This window comes from Lycium barbarum, chromosome 12 (assembly GCF_019175385.1).
Source record: "Lycium barbarum isolate Lr01 chromosome 12, ASM1917538v2, whole genome shotgun sequence".
NCBI classification, from domain to species: domain Eukaryota; kingdom Viridiplantae; phylum Streptophyta; class Magnoliopsida; order Solanales; family Solanaceae; genus Lycium; species Lycium barbarum.
The window spans coordinates 95,168,603-95,186,644 of record NC_083348.1 but is presented as its reverse complement, the minus strand read 5'-3'; the positions used below and the strand labels follow the sequence as shown (position 1 = coordinate 95,186,644).

Sequence of the window (18,042 nt, the reverse complement as noted above, 5' to 3'; positions counted from 1 at the left end):
GAGCTGGTAATCTGGATTACAGCCAACAGATATCTGAAAGTGAAAGCAGCAAGTGTTGGCATAAAGACCAAAAAAAATTAAGCACTGTAATTTTCATCTGGCACGATTTTGTCAATCAAGGGTCGGAAAATATAATCGGCTTTGCTACTATTCACATTTAAACTATGTATCGTTAAAATATAAAAAAATAAAAATAAGAAAACTGTTAATCTTAATAATTGATACATTAGAATAACTGCATAAGAAGTTATACCAATACAACTAATTCTGTACAACTATCAACTTTACTAGCGACCAACGATTAGGTAATTCGAATAGATTTATTATTCATTAATTTTTGCTTATATTTTTTCCTTTTAAAGTTTAATTGCTCACTACTTATATGTTATGATGATATCATTTATATTGTTTTAAAAAGACCACTAAATAACATGAAACACACGTGTAACAAATGTATTCAGATACTAGTACTTTATTAAAAGTGGAAAGATCTTAAGTCTAAGTTAAAAGACAAAATATCCCTAAAACATCGATAAACATTTATATCCTTTGAAAATATTAAATAATTAATTCTAATAATATAAAAAAACATAAATACATTTATAAGTCATATTAATGATGCCTAAGAGCCGTTGCCTTTTTTAGTCTCCTTGTTTACTTGCCTTATACACTTATTTAGTTAGTTTCAAGTTTCTCAACCTTTCTAAATTTTTCATCCATACTTCTTTGATCTTCTAGCTATTTATTATATATATAAGAGCTAAATTCATGAATTGTTAAAGGATTTGAGTTTGAATAGATATTTGTCTCCCTTTCGTAACCTATGAGTTATATCTTATATCTCCTTTTCAGGTATTTTCATGACTAAAAAAAATCTTTCTTGTTTTTCTTTTGTGAGATTGATTTTGATTTGCTTTTTCTTTTTAATTATAATTAATTCTTGAAATGATTACCATGGATGTTAATATTATGATCAATATTCAATAGATTTACACATTTTTGTGTAGAATTTTGTAGTCCTTTTACTTAAGTTGCATAATATTTTGTAGTCCTTTTACTTAAGTCCTTTCCCGCTAACACTATCTAAATTTTCAAAAGTTACATATTTTCGTTGAGACTAAAGCTGTAGTATGATAATTTGTAAAATTGAAATGATAATTTATAAAACTGAAACAAATTATAAGCAGAATTATTAATGGATTATTAAGGACTTCTGTAGACGGTTTCATCCTTTATTGCGTTAGTTATATAGATTTTAACATTCAACATCTTTTAGAAAAAAAAAAGTTATTCATCATCAAGTTGCACTTTTATTTTAGATGTCAAACACAATTTTTAAATTAATTTTTCCTTCCTTAGTTACAAAATAAAGTGCACATCGTGAGAAACTAGTTTCTTCAAATAAGTAACTAGTTTTTTTTTTTTTTTTTTTTTTTTGTAATTTGAATTCAATAAATATGTGCCTACATTACAAAGAACATGAAACATATTCATCTGGAATCCATATCACACCACCTCATTTCACATAACGAAATATTTATAATATTAGTTTCTTCAGCCGAATTATGTTTATACTTCTTAAAGAATTTGTTAATAAAATAATTTATATAAATTAATTAGAAGAATATATCCTAGCAAAGGATAAATTAATAAAAAATGATAATTTTTATATTAACAAATAAACTAAAAGAATTGTTCTGAAAGTTAAAATAAAAGATACTATATATGTGTAATATCTTGGAAGGGAGATTAGTATTAGGAAATAAAATTTGTAGGATAGAAGGTGTATTTTGGAACTACATATAATAAGGATAATTTAGGCTTTTATATTAAAGTTGGGGAGGCTGCTTGCCAAGCCATACAATAATACAAACTCAATCAAACATTCAAACAGTTTTTTTATTGACCAAAAAAGCAAAGTGCAGAAGCGGCGAAGGAGAGAGAGCATCGGAGCACCAAACGCCACCCCCCCAAATTCAGTGCTAAATTCCAGAAGAAGATGTTAATGAATGAAGTAGTTATTTGTTGATCTTACACAAATTCAATCACGGCTCTTCTTGGATCTTTCGTTTTTATTCTCACAATTCATCACCACAACAAAGTGTTGATCGACAATCCATCTCTTCTGGTGGACGACAAGCAGCGAATCCCTTCCCCACACGGTGGTAGGGGTGCCTCACCCTCTGAAGGCGGTTGCCCCTCCGATCTCCTCTTCCTCGCCGGCGGCGGTCCCCTTTTCCCTCTCTCCTATTTTTTCTTGTAAAGTGCACATAACATACGTAGATATATTATTGATTATCCTATCCAAGAACAGGAAGGATGTTGACTATAAAGAGGGTCCCGACCCTAGTTTCCAACCACCAAGACGATGTTCCTGACCTGGGTTGTGGTCGCAAGTGCCTTGGAAAATGCTGCATGCCTGGTTTGTCTTTCCATTCTTGAAATCTCTATCTTTGGGACTATATGTTTTATTCTGAATCATATATTCGCTGTTCGGATCTTATGAACTTTCTGAAAGTTGGAGGCCTGTTTCTGTATGTCTGATTTTCTTTTCCTGGTGTTTCATTTAGTTACTTTTATGTGGGTATTATTGAATAATTATTAACAAAATATTATAGCACTAAGATAAGAGTTGAGCAGACAATACAGCTGTAACTATATTGTAAATTCAGCTTTTGCTAGTATACATGGAAACCTGAATGTGGAAGTGACCACCAATGCTAGACTGTCTACATCACACCTCTTGTGCACCGGGCTGCTTTTTTTTTTTTTTTTTTTAATTTATACATGGAAACATGAATGTTTATATATAGCCTATAGATTGAATGTACTCTATGAGCCTCATACTGTTAGTTTTTTAAAACGGCAGACTTGTAGTCTACTATTTGTAGCGTTAGTTTTGATATAACCCCATGGTCTATGTATCTTAGATTTGTTGAAAGTATGAGGTAAAGATATCCACTTTGCATATACCTTAATGCAGAATTAAGAAAATTGCATGTATTTTCTGAGGAAGCCAAAGGTGTGCTGCGCGCCTTTGATGATTTTGTTTATTGAATAGATCTATCCGACTTCTGTTTTGTAGTGGATACATCTTGCTTAGCCAAAAGTGTTAAAAATGAGGTTCGGATTGTAGTTACCTGCATTTTTATTTATGTTCTTGCTTGATTTCAGTTTCCAAGCTTCCTCTATATGCATTCAAGAATGACGACAATGAGCCAATTGAAAATGACATTCATACCTTGCCTGAAGAGGAGTGCCAGATATCTTTCTTGAACAATTTGATGTTAGGTCTCTGGGAGGAGCGGATGAGCCAGGGACTATTTCGATATGATGTAACAGCCTGTGAGTCGAAGGTCATTCCTGGGAGACATGGTTTTATTGCACAGCTGAATGAGGGACGCCACCTAAAGAAGCGCCCAACAGAGTTTCGCATTGATAAGGTTCTTCAGCCTTTTGACGAAAACAAATTCAATTTTACCAAAGTGGGCCAGGAAGAAGTGCTTTTCAGATTTGAACCAAGCACTGACCACAAGCCCCATTACTTTTCGGGCATGGGAGTAGATGCTGGTATTTCACCTAGTGTTGTTGCTATCAACGTAAGGAAAGTGCTTTGGTGCCTTTGTTGTAGTTATGATCAGATTCATTTTGTCTTATGAATCTTGTTTTTTAGGTGAGCCCAATCGAGTATGGACATGTGCTTTTGATACCTCGAGTTCTTGATTGCTTACCTCAGAGAATTGATCGTGATAGTTTCACAATTGCTCTCCATTTAGCCAGAGAACTGGCAGATCCCTTCTTTAGGGTGGGTTATAACAGTTTGGGCGCCTTTGCCACCATAAACCACCTCCACTTCCAGGTAATGGGTTAAGCAAATAATTTCTAATTATTTGTTTAGCATGACCTAACTGTCTTACTGCCATTGATGATAGGCATATTACTTGTCAGTCCCATTTCCAGTTGAGAAAGCACCAACACTGAAGATACTGGCAAGGAAGGGGCTGGGTGGCGATGGAGTTATTGTTTCTAAGTTATTAGATTACCCCGTACGAGGTTTTTCTTTTGAGGGTGGAAAAGGAAGTACAGTCCGTGATTTGTCTGATGCTGTTGTCAATTCCTGCATCTCCCTTCAGAACAAAAACATCCCTTTCAACATTCTCATTGCTCAGTGTGGAAAGAAGATTTTTCTGTTCCCTCAGGTAAATAAATCTCCCTTGTCTAAGTTCGTGTACTTGTTGCTACAGCATTTCTAGAAGGTTTCTCTTAGGTTCACCAGTACATCTCTACTGTTGAGAAGCTTTGATGAATACTTGTTAGGTTCTTTGAGAAATGCATAAATATCAGTTAATACCTGCTGATTGCAAATCTGCGCACGTCTGTAGGAAGTAATTTCACTTGATGAATTTCGATGAGCTAGATACTGGAAATAGGATAAAGTTGGAAAACAGTACAAACGAAGCCATAATGAACATTGGAAGGAGTTATAATGAGGGGATCGTTAGTGATACCTGACCGGTGTTGTCAAAGGCGCGCTTAACCTCTGAAGTGAGGCTCAAAACATGTTGAGCTCTTTGCCTCACTTTATGTGCGCTTCAGTGTCATCATCAAGGCTCTAAGGCATACTTTTCCTTGCCGATGAGCCTCTCTTGCAGAGATGACACTAGATATTTGATATTTCACATTTTCACTTTCTCGAAATGTTTTTACAATTTCTCTATCCATATATTTGTTATTCATGCTTATTATTATTTATTAGTCTTGGATTTTATATATATATTTGTATTTTCGCGCCATTGCGCCTTTCTTCATTAAAGCGCACGCTTTTTTGCACTTTGCGCTTAAAGCCCCAGCTGACCTTAGAGCTTTTATGCGCTTTTCGCTTTTGATAACACTGTACCTGACAGGGTTGTGAACAATGAGTCACATTTGTTACCCGATTCCTTCAAGAAAGTGCGTCTAGACAAATCCCAGTTTAAACCCTGGGTTTTTTCTCTGTTGTTGCTTTCTAGTTGGCAAATAAAGAACCCAGATGAGAACTTATCAAAAAAGGAAAAAAAAAAAGAGATTTTTCCAGAACTTGGTTTATCTGAGTCGGACTTTGTTAGATTCACGTTGACTTAATCAACCTGCATCATAGAGGGTTTGCAGACTTGGGATTGCTGATTAGTTTGCTCTTCTCTTTTATTGTAACTAAGCAAACAAACCAGATAATCTCAAGGTGACTTAATTACCCGTCATCAGTAAGAAATTTCAAAATCCCAGCTAAAAGTGCAAAAGACAAGCCCCTTGTGAAACAAGGTGTACACATTGTTGGACATCGCCCGAACTCCTTAGAACCCGCTTTTTTATCAGATGCATGTAGAAGCCATCTGTATATCTTTTCCCCATGATTGCTCAGTGTCTGTTAACAACTGCAACAGATAAAGAGATAAAGGCTCTTCACTTATAATCATAGCTGGAAAAATAAAAGCAATTAGTTCAACTTTTGATCTTTTAGCATTAGTTGTAAATTCAGTAGCGGGGGAACCTCGAAACATTCAACTTTAAACTTGCTTTAGAACCGAGTTTCTGTTATAGTAGAATAGCAGGTTATGTGCATGAAATATTTTGTGACTTGTGCTTACAAATTTCTCTGATGGTGAAGCTTGCATCATCCTTTCTGGGATGATTGTTTAGTGTTTTGCAGAGAAGCAAGCACTTGGAGTTGTAGACCAAGAGCTCCTCAACACTCAGATGAACCCTGCTGTGTGGGAAATTAGTGGACATATGGTGCTTAAGCGAACAGAGGATTACAACGATGCATCAGAGGAATGTGCATGGAAACTTCTTTCTGAGGTTTCTTTATCGGAGGAGAGATTTGAAGAAGTGAAAAGTTATATTTCTGAAGCAGCTGATCTGCAAGAAACAGAGGGGGATACAAGCATCAATCCAGAGAAGGAAATTCCAGATTCTCCTGGTCCGCAAGTGGCCTCACATATGCCTCAAGATTGTTTGGTGTTGCACTGAAGAACTTGTGGCTAGCTCTAGCAGGATTTAATAAAGGTTGAAGTATCTAGTGTATGGTTGATATTTTCTGTGCTATTTTTGCAACGTCTTGTTCGATGCATATTATTGTATTAGTTGGAGTTGGTAATACCCAAGTAGTGTTTGTACATGTGCCTTGTTTTTAATGGCTGCGAGCTGTGGCCTTTGGCAGGATTGTTTAATAAATAAAACAGTACTTTTTTGGTTGGTGATTAATTGATCATATTAGCAAATGTTCCTAATTACACCAGTGTGGACTTGCCCCAGTTCTTGGAAGTTTTGTAATGGCTTATTTGTGTTCCTACAAATGAAGAGGATTGAATTATTTTCTTAGAGTGGGTTGTAAACTATGCTTCTCCGACGCATTAATTAATTGAAAGAACTTCCAGCTATCATGTTGTAATTTCCCAAAGAAACGTCATCTCCATCTCCATGAAGCATAACTGAATTTTGCAGAAAATTGCGGGCCTCCTCTGCATCCGTTGAAATGAACTCCAGCGGATTTATATTCTTCCATGAATGACTATGGCCCCTTTTCCGCTTGTCGAGAACTCAATATAATTTCCAAGAGTAATATTTCCTCTTTTTCTTACAGAAGTTCCCTCTTGCCTTCCCATAAACATTATGCTTTATTGTAACATATGGGAATGGAGCAAGAAATTAAACTTTGTGGTAATCACCATATGTATAGTAAAACCGTTTTAACTAAAAAAGCTGATTCATATCAGACCAAAGGATCATTCTACCTATCCTGTAGAAGACCAAAAATATTGCTTGATAGTTTTGGTCTGCCTAAACCAAGAACGTCAATTTATGAAACAATGCTTGCTTGGCTGAAAACTGAATGTAAACTTAGTATACTATGTAAAAAGAAACTGTATGTGGTAATGATTCTTGCCATCCAATGTGACTACATTTTAAAGGTCAGAATAGAGCCCAGGGCGAGTTCGCAACTTAAATGATCCAAGAAGTGGGTTTGTATACCAAAATAACCTATAAAAAAAAAAAGTGACCAAAGTGCCTTTCGCGCACTAATTTAGTGCGCAATAGAACTAAACTGTAACTTTACATTTAAGTCCTATTGCGCACAAAATTAGTGCGCAAAAGGCACTTATATAAACCCCTAGCTGGCCATTTTCAAGTCACTCTTCACCTCCTCCATTTTCACTCTTACAACATACTTCACCATCACCCCCCCCCCCCCCCCCCCCCCAAAAAAAAATCATATCTCAAAGCTCCGAAACGTCAAACTTTACTATAGAACCCGATGTTTGTGAATGCGGTTATTATTATAAGCTAAAAAATCAAAGACCCAAGATAATTCGGGTCGTCGTTTTTGGCGTTGTAAAGTGCCTGAAGTAAGTGCTTTTATAAGTTTTCAGGGTTAATTTTATTTTTACATTATCTACATATTTTACTTTCAAAAACTGATTTTCTTGTAATGTTTATAGGATATGAATGGTTGCAAACATTTTCGATGGGAAGATAGCATTCCCGTGGATAAAACTATGGCAACAAAGTTTAAAAAGCCTCATGTTGATAGCATTCCCGTTGATAAAACTATGGCAGCAAAGTTTAGAGATACTGCGACCTCACGTATCACTAGAGATATCGCGACCTCACGTATCACTAGAGATACCGTGAAGTTTCACTTGCAGTTTAAGCTTATGGAAGCTCAAGAAATAATTGACCTTTTGGAGGTCTTGCTTAAAGAATCCAAAAAAAAATAAAGTTTTTTCAAGGCTAACCTTAGAGACACTCAACACGAGAAAAATGTTTTGAAAGAAAAACTGAAATTTTGAAAGATTATTTGTGATATCTTGTTGTTGTTGTTTATTATTTCTATGTATTTTGTTTTTTAAGTTTATTACTTCAATGTATTTTTTTGTTATTTTTATGTATTTTGTTTTTACTAGTTGTACGTTTTCACGTATTATGTAATCAACACCTTTTATGTACTAATTTATTTGTATTTTCTTTAAAATTGTGAATTGTTAAACTTTGTATGAATTATTAACTCCAAGAAGCTTATATAAATTAATAATAGACTATAACAATCAAAGAAAATTAAAAACATACTAAATTTTTTCAAATTGATGACTTCATAATATATTAAAAATAAAAATTAACCGCATAAGTCCGAAACTTAAATGACCCACAAACTAAGGTAGTAAACCAAAATAACCCCTAATCATCATCAGAATAGAAATCCACAATATTGTCCTCAGAACAATATTTTGGATTTTTTAAGGCATATCTTCTTTCTGTAGATGTTAGTTCTCTACCTGTTGATGATGCTTGTTCTTCGGTCAACTTCACCATGTAAAATCTACAACGTTTTGCTAGCATTCTGTTGTTTCTTTTCTAATCCTATGTACGACAAGCTCACAAGAATGTGGACCTACTCGAGGCATGGCCATTGAGTACCTTGTTGGGATTTGAACGTTGAGATTTTTCAAGTCACGGACAAGACGTTTTGATTCGGCAAGCCGATATGCCCATCCTCGGCGTAACCCGCAATAATATTCTCGTGGATCTGAATCATCATTACGCTCTATTAAAAGGTTGGGCTTCAAATCGTCTAGCATGAATTCATTGTTATCAAGAAAACTCGGTTCATCGGAATAGCTACTATAATTTGGGCTATCATCACCACTGTTATTCGAATCATTTGGAAAGAATACAAACAATCTACATTTCTACTACTCAACATTGAATATGTTGTTGTTTAATAACAAATGAAAGGCTACTTATACAGTTGCAAAACCCCAAGTCCCTTGGGGTAAGGGTGGGCATGGTACGATATGGTACGGTATTTGAAACTTCGGTTTGGTAATTTGGATTTTCGGTATTTAAAAATACTATACCATTACCATACCAAATTAATTCGGTATGGTTCGGTATTTTTAAGTTCAATTTTGGTATTTTTCGGTACGGTAATTCGGTAACCATAGTTTATTCGACTACGACTTACCTATATACATATGATAAAGAATTAAGACTTCGGCTATTCAAGAAACGTCTCAATTATATTATACAAACACCTTACACGTGTAAAAATATTCAAAAGAAAGTATAAGCAATGCCCTTCGTTAATCAATTATACAAAAAAGACATTTCAATCAAGATATATATACTTCGGTACACAAAAAGGGCATTTCAATCAATTATATCATACTAACATATCTTACACATGTGAAAATATTTAAAAGAAACTACAAGCAATTCTAACGTCTAAACAATTAGTTTGTACTAATACTAATTATATATTTGTTAGTATTATAAATATATATATGAATTGTATATGTAACTATATGAAATATTTCAGTATGGTATTCGGCATTTCGGTATTTTCTTTATCAATACCGAATACCGTACCAAATATCAAACTTTTCAAAAATGCATATCAAATACAATACCAAATACCATATTACAAAAACCGCGGTATTAAATATTTTGATTTCGGTATGGTAATCGGTATATACCGTACCGTGCCCACCTCTACCTTGGGATCCTCCTTATGACCCTACCTACTTACTTTATTAAAAAAAATATATTAATAGGATGACGAGAATTCATCTTCATCGGACATCTCACAGTCCGAATCCCACTTGGATCTGAATCTGACGTAACCTCGTTGACAATATTCTACCCTGAGGCAATGTATTTTCATCTGATTGTTCTCTTCGCGAAAATGGTTAAGAGCAAAATTGAAATCTGTAGTGTACCACGAGGCATTGACGTAATACGACTTTTTGGACGTTTGAGTCCGAGTGCCCTCAAGTTTTGTTCTAGCATTCCAACCTCCCTAACACGCCAATTTCACTCAGCTGTCATTGTATTCTTGATTGTATTTGTGGTTCAGGTTATTTGAGTATTTAAAATCATCCTCATCTAGTTCCCATGTCCTGCCCATTGTTTCGAATATGTTTGTTGGGGTAAAACATGTAATAGAACCAATATCAGAAAATTAGTTCCAAAATGCCATAATAACTTGTTTTACTGTGAATGCTCGTTGTTCGTCGTTTATGTTATATACTACACCTTGATGTGACAACACCATGCTCAATTTCAGACGCTTTATATGACACTTACATTGCGCAACATTTATATGCGCAAAATATGAGTTTTCACATACTTGATGTGCAACACCATGCTCAATTTCAGGCGCTTTATATGACACACTTACACTGCGCAACATTTATATGCGCAAAATATGAGTTTTCACATACTTGATGTGACAACACTATGCTCAATTTCAGACGCTTTATATGACACACTTACACTGCGCAACATTTATATGCGCAAAATATGAGTTTTCACATACTTGATGTGACAACACTATGCTCAATTTCAGACGCTTTATATGACACACTTATATTGCGCAACATTTAAATGCGCAAAATATTGAGTTTTCATATACTTGATGTGACAACACCATGCTCAAATTCAGACGCTTTATATGACACACTTATATTGTGCACTAAGTTAGTGCGTAAAATATTGAGATTTCACATTCTTGATGTGACAACACCATGCTCAAATTTAGACGCTTTATGTGACACACTTAAATTAGTGCGCAAAATATTGAGTTTTCACATGCTTGATGTGACAACACCATGCTCAAATTCAGACGCTTTATGTGACACACTTATATTGCGCACTAAATTAGTACGCAAAATATTGAGTTTTCACATACTTGATGTGACAACACCATGCTCAAATATATGACACACTTATATTGCGCATTAAATTAGTGCGCAAAATATTGAGTTTTCAAACGCTTAAGTTTTTTCTATTTAATATGAAGTTTGGATAAGGTAAACACTCATCCATTTCATAAGTTTAAGTGATATTTTTTAACATTCTTGAAATAAATAAAAACTCGAAAGTTCTTAAAAAAAATATTTTTTTCCCCTTCACTGTTAAGGTTTCTTTATTTTGGGATGGAGAGATTTTTTATGATAATAATATTGTTCGTAGTAATAAACCAAAAGCTCATGTTAAGTATTCAACTATGTTGGATTACCAAACATTACTCAATGCCTTACATAGAAGAATGAAAAACTAATCGTGAATGTGAATTATATGTAGTAGGCAGATACCAAAAACCATTGCAGCATAAGGTTTAGTGCTTTATGGTGAGTGGATTATCGATGATGATAACCATGACTCTTTGAAGAATTATTTGATGGCGCCAGAAGAATATAGGGGGTTAGGCAACATCAATGTTCTTGAAAAGTATGTTGAGAGGATACCTCGCAGTCGTCAGGAAGTCCCTCAAGTCCAGCCTACTCATGGCAACACCTATACGGACTTGAGTTCTTACGGACACATTTTGAGTGGTCAGGTGCCGCTGGAAACTCTAAGCCAGCAATTTAATCAAAATTACAGTGAAAATTGGTAAATATCCATTCTTAAATTATAATTTTGTGTAGTAACACATGTTTATTTTATTATACATATGGTAATAGTAATGTTTTTTTTTTGTCTCTTTTTAGGGGTTATACATCTGATATGAGTAATATTGGGCAATCCCCTCAGTTCGATGCAACTGATTATTATCGGTAGGTATACCTTTTATTAATTAAATAATATAAGTGTTTTGATGTTTAGTATTTACACTACTTGAACTGTCTCTATAGTGAAAACTACACACAAAACTCGCCAGTGGCACCAAATGTTGATTTCGGTGCAGTTGTTCCTTCTTCAAACCCTAACAATATTGATCACTATCGGTAGGTTCATCACCTTGCTATTAAATAATCCATATATATTTTGATGTTGGTATTTAAAATATCCTACCTAGTTTTCGTGTAGAAAGAGCCCTTTACTAGATGGTGATGATTATCCTAATTATAGAAACATCGTCGAGTGATAGCGATGAAATATCGAATGCAGAGGAGTCCGACGATGATGATAATGATAAGGTTAATGTTAATCCTCATATGCAGGAACTACAATTAGTAGAAATGATGAAAAGTCGGCCAAACCAGCAAGAACCGATGGCCGAAAGCCTAATTCACCAACAAGAACCGATGGCCGAAAGCCCAATGCAGTGGCATTCTGACTTGATTCCATATCTTGACGATCTTCAAGTTTGTCCTGATGCCTTTGTCTACACCAGAGAAGATAATCCAGTTCGTCATAAATTGTGGAAAGAATCGGTCGATCTTATAAGAGAACAAGTTCACCTTGCAAAAGGCATGATGTTCGAATTCAAAAAGGCATTGCAAAGGGCGGTCAAAATTTATAACTACCAGGGAATGAGGGAGTTTAAGGTTGATGATTCAACCCAAAAGATCTTGAGACTGGTTTGCAGACTACAGTATCAAGGTTGTCAATGGATGCTTCGTAATATTGTTAAGTATGATAGTATGTGGATTATCACAAAATTCTACCCACGTCACACTTGTGATATGGGAGAGAATCAAACAGACCATTTTAATTTAGATACAAATATGATTGCTCAAATGTTACTTGTTCACGTTGCCAAAACCCCAAGGTAAGCTATTCGACCAAGTTCGTTATAATTTTGGCATCAATTAAATTATCATATCATTGCTAAATGTTATTTGTTTAAACTTGTCCAGGTATCCCATCAAAGATTGCATTAGAAACGTTAAGGAAACATATCGTAAAACGATAAGCAAGAGAAAAGGGATATCTCGGACGTAGGTGGGCTTTTGAGATGATTTATAATACATGGGAGGGCTTTTTCCAATAGTTGCCGAGGTATGTGACAGCTCTACAAAAATTCAGTCTTGGTACTGTTGTAAAGTGGAAGCTCGTTGCTAGTAATATTTTCAATTTTGTGTTTTAAACATTTAAACCATACATTGATGGTTTTGCTCATTGCTGGCCAGTCATATCCATAGATGGAACGCACGTGTACGGGGTATACGACATCAAGCTACTGATTGCAGTAGAGATGGATGTCAATGAGTCGATATTTCCTCTTGCTTTCGTCATTGCCGCTAACGAAAGAAACGACACATGGGGGTGTTTTTGACACATTTAAGGCGATATGTATTTAGGATCATATGGGCATATGCATGTTATCTGATCGACATCAAGCCATAATACACAGTATGTCTAATTTGTCGGGGTGACAGCCTCCCTTTGCTTACCATCGATTTTGTTTAAGGCACATAAAAGCAAATTTCCAAACTAAATTTAGAAACGCCCCACTAAACAAATTGATGTGGACGGCTGCAATGGAGCATCAACAAAAAAAATTTCTTATACGGATGGAGATGATCAAGACAATGAATCCAATAGCATATAATTGGTTGAAGGTTATCGAGATTGAGAAATGCACATTACATGTGGATGGAGGTAGAAGATGGGGGATGCTAACAACAAACAACTTGGAGTCATTCAATGGTTTGCTAAAATCTGCTCGGGGACTGCCCGTTACTGCAATGGTGAGAATGACTTTCAAGTAAGTTGTGGAGCGGTTCGCCACTAGAATAAGACATGCCAGAGCCATATTAGTAGATGGTGGGAGATTGATGCCAAAACTTGCACAAATGTTCGAGTATTATAGGAAAAAATGTGAATTACACCATGTGGTAAAGTATAACTATGCTGAATGTGTGTATGAAATCCGAACAGGTTATTACCAAGGTCGGGGAGGAAACCTTCATACCGTTTATGAGAGAACGAGAACGTGTAGTTGTGGTAAGTGGAAATCATACACATGTCGTGTTCTCATGCCATCAAGTGTTTCCAGGCAATGGGAAAAACAGTAACCACGTATTTGGCATTCGAATACGACGTCGAAAATTATCTTAAAGCATATGCCGGAGGTTTCTACCCACTTGGTGATCAATTTGATTGGCCAAACGAGCCATTTTTAATGATTGCTAACACGGAGTATATCCGTAAAATTCATGTGAACGCACGAACTCGGATTCCCAATCAAATGGATGTTCCGGATAAGACATACTCTCGAAGGTGCTCGACGTGTAAGGAGTTTGGCCATGATAAGCGTTTGTGTCACCTACGGGGCCGTGGTGGAGCAAGTACCTCTGGTGGTGGAAGAACCTTTCGTAGTGGAAGTTTTCCATGGTTGAAGATTGTCTTAAATTATGAATGTATTTTATTCCTTCTTGATGTATTGGAATTGCCTTGAACTATCAATGTATTTTAATTCTTCTTGATGTATTCGAATTGTCTTGAATTAGTAGGGATCTAGTAGATCAATTTGTTAGCTACCTGAACTTTCACCTTGTTAGTGAGGGTTCGAATCGCCACATTGTAATCCCCTCGCCATTTCCCCTTCTCCTACCCCATATGTCTTGAATTATGAACGGCCAAAAAAAAAAAAACTCAAAAAAAATCTCGACATATCCTTAATAATGTAATGCCTTGACTAAATAATAAAGCGCTTAAATCAAAACCTTATAAAATAAAACACTTAAACCTAAAGATAACAAGTTTCCAACAAACAAAACTTATTTTGGGGCCCTTTACAACCCCTAAAACGACAATCCAAACATTTATGTATACTTGATGTATTAAGCCTACATTATTGTTCGCAGAAAAAGATATCAGGTTCTATATAAAATATTGATATTCCAGAGTTTTGAAATATGACCAATCTTTGGTCAAAATATGCAAAAAACGTGAAATTTCAAAACTTTAAAATTACACAAGTGCTAGGAAAATGAAATAACCCCTTTTAGTGCGCAATAGGACTTAACTGTAAAGTTACAGTTTAGTCCTGTTGCGCACTGAATTAGTGCGCAAAAGGCACTTTGGTCACTTTTGTTTTATGAGTTATTTTGGTACCCAAACTCACTTTTTGGGTCAGTTAAATTGCGGACTCGCCGAGGGGCACGTTTGAACCGAAATCCAGATACATTATGATATCATGCATAAAGAACTATTCTAAAGTTCTGTCTCATTTCCTTACTTATTTGGTTGTTTTCATGACTTCTCTTTGCTGAGAATAAGAAAGAACATGACAAGTGGGTGAATTACTTGCATACCATACTTCTATGTGAAGCTTCTGTATAGCAGACATTTCCAATATGAAGAAAAAATTATTAAGGATGAGAAAAATATACCTACACTAATCATGATCTCTTCTATAGGAAGAAGTATTGAATTATAGAGAGAAAAATTGGGTTTATTGCTTCTTTCTGTGGTCAATACTATCCAAACATTACATCAGAGATCATGCCACAAAAACTTGTTTTTTTCTTAGCTTCGAGATGTCAAACTTTGCAACGCCGAAAGGCGAAAAAAAAATAGTGATATTGTACTTAGAGCCTGTTTGGATGGGCTTATTTTAAGCAGCTTATAAGCTAAAAAAAAATAAGTTGGGCGAGGTAGCCCAACTTTTTTTTTTTTGGCTTTTAAGCTATTTTCAGCTTATAAGCTGCTTTAGATAAGTTAAGTCAAACGAGCTCAATTATTTTTTTGAGCTTATTTTAAACACAAAATGACTTTAAGCTGGCCAGCCAAACACTCAAAAAAGCTAAAAACGACTTATAAGCAACTTATAAGTCAATCCAAACGGGCTCTTACTCGGGTTCATAAGGTAACGACTTCACCACTCAAAAGTAGTTTGACCCAAAATGAAAAAAGGACATCAGAGAAAAATAACACCAACTGGTACAGGTATTTTTATGTTTTAATTGTGTGGTACAACTTGCCGAGGGTGTTTCGGAAACAGCCTCCCTATCTTCCGAGATAAGGGTAAGGTCTGCGTACACTTTACCCTCCAGACTCACATTGTGAGATTTCACTGGGTATGTTGTTGTTGTTGTAATTGTGTGGTATAACTTAACTGAATCCGATTCTAAGGCCCCGTTTGTCCATAGAAACAAAAAAAAAAATCACTTTTTTTGGAATTTTGAAGTTGGAGTTGGAGTTGGAGTTGGAATTGTGTTTGGCCATAGTTTTTGAAATTATAGTTTTTGGTGAAATGTAGTTGTAAAAAACTGAAAAAAGTGATTTTTTTTTATAACAAGTTTTTTGAGTTTTTGATATTCCGGAATACAACTTCAAGTTATATTCGGAATTCTTATGGCCAAACGCTAAAAAGTGAAAACAAATTCCGGAATAAAGTGAATATTTCTTATGGCCAAACGCCTACTAATAAAAAGCGAAAAATTTCATCCATAAAAGTAAATGTACAAAACTAATGAAACTACTCTCGTACTAAACAACTCGTTTTTTTGTCCAATAGTATTACCACAATATCGAAGTACTTTTTTTTTTTTTTTGAGATAACGGTAAAAAACACATTTGAACTATCACGTAGGGATCTAGTAGCTCAGTTAATTGGCTACCTGAACTTTCACCTTATTGGTGAGGGTTCGAATCCCACGTTGTAATCTCTTCCCTCATTTCCCCTTCCCTTACCCCCTACAACAGAAATCAATATTATTTAAAAAAAACATTTGAACCATCATTATTTCGCGGTTTCACGACTTAGCTATCAATTGTTTTCCTACTTGAACGATCACCACACCTCAAAATTGACTAGAAACCCGTTTGGATTGATTTATGACTTTTGGCTTATAAGTCAAAAGTCATAAGCTAGAATTTTTTGATTTATTTTTGTTATTTTGACTTAAAAACACTTTTTTAGTTTATCCAAATACTACAAAAGTGCTTAAAAGTTATTTTGGCTTAAAAGCACCTAAAATAAGCCAATTCAAACAAGCTCTAGGCCAATTTATCAGCTGTTTCTTGTTCCTTTTTCCTACGTATATTTTTTTAATACATAAATGATGATAATTCGGTAGAAGAAAAAACCAACCGATAGATGCGCTGTCCTCGCGAAAAAATGACGTAGTTAATGTTTTTGACCATTAACACTATTTATTTATTTTTTGAAACGGAATTGTGAAAATGACAAAGTGTCAAAAGCAGGTGGAAGTAGTATTAAATACCAGCCGCCCCTAATAAATGAAAAACGGAGGGAAAAAGAAAAAACTGACATTAGGCGGAGTACGCATTAGCACTAGAAATACGAAACCCAGAAACGCGTTGCCCTATCAACACGATTACAATTCCGTGTGGTCTTTGGCCACACTATCAAAATTCGTACGCCACAAATTTCTTCAGCAGCACTCCAAAGTATCAACCAATCACAATAATAAATCAATTCAAAGAGATGGATTGCGCGTGAATAGTGAGTTGCACGAGTACATAATAGGAAGTACGAATTATCATTTTTTAGTCCCTTTATTTCAATTTATGTGATATTTTTCGTTTTTTAAAATTTAAATTACATGAACGAATTATCATTTTTAGTCCCTTTATTTCAATTTATGTGATATTTTTCGTTTTTTAAAATTTAAATTACATGAACGAATTATCATTTTTAGTCCCTTTATTTCAATTTATGTGATATTTTTCGTTTTTTAAAATTTAAATTACATGAACTTTGACTATAAACTGAATTATATATTGAAACTACGTGAAAAATACTACTCTCTCCTTCCCATAATAAGTGTTACCTGATTAGAAAATCAAGACATAAATTAACTAAATTTTTTCAATTCTATCCTTAGACAAAAACTTACAAATTAAAGTAGCATCTAAATGATGATTGAAACATAATTTAGTATTATTGGATTCCCAATATCAAAAAGATTAATACTTGTACATGCTCCAATCAAAAGAAAAAAATAATTTATTTTTATTATATAAGGGCAATTTAGTAAACTTCACATTATCTTTTTAACTTCTTTTGTTAAGTAACACTTACTATGGGATGGAGAAAATATAAATTATGATTTTTTTTTCATATCAATCTGGTGAAAAATTACTAAATGAAAAGAAAGCGTTGGAACTTACAATTTTTCTTATATCAATTTAATAAAAAAATACATTTTAAAATTTTGGTCAAAATTAATGAAGTTTGAATATGCGAAACTGAAAAGTAGCGTAAATTAGGACAAAGAGAGTAATGTATTATTCTGTTTCCTTTTTGTCTAATTACTGTAATCAAATTAGATCTTAACCGACAAATTCAGCAAACATATTACTGACAGC

General features: G+C 34.6%; 1 protein-coding gene across 3 annotated transcripts; it reads left to right on the top strand.

Annotated features, from left to right (window-relative positions):
- Positions 1–706: 706 nt before the first annotated feature.
- LOC132623714 (GDP-L-galactose phosphorylase 2-like) lies at positions 707–6,240 on the top strand. Of its 3 annotated transcripts, none has more exons than XM_060338510.1 (6): positions 707–852; positions 2,315–2,422; positions 3,175–3,599; positions 3,674–3,859; positions 3,933–4,199; positions 5,677–6,240. In XM_060338510.1, exons 2-6 carry the CDS (start codon positions 2,320–2,322, stop codon positions 6,004–6,006), a joined length of 1,311 nt encoding a protein of 436 aa, XP_060194493.1. In that variant the 5' UTR covers positions 707–852; positions 2,315–2,319; the 3' UTR covers positions 6,007–6,240. The 3 variants fall into 3 exon arrangements, with proteins under 3 accessions (XP_060194493.1, XP_060194494.1, XP_060194492.1); XM_060338511.1 differs by having other exon boundaries at positions 733–852; positions 1,926–2,422; XM_060338509.1 differs by lacking the exon at positions 707–852 and having other exon boundaries at positions 1,599–2,422.
- The last annotated feature ends 11,802 nt before the right edge of the window (positions 6,241–18,042 follow it).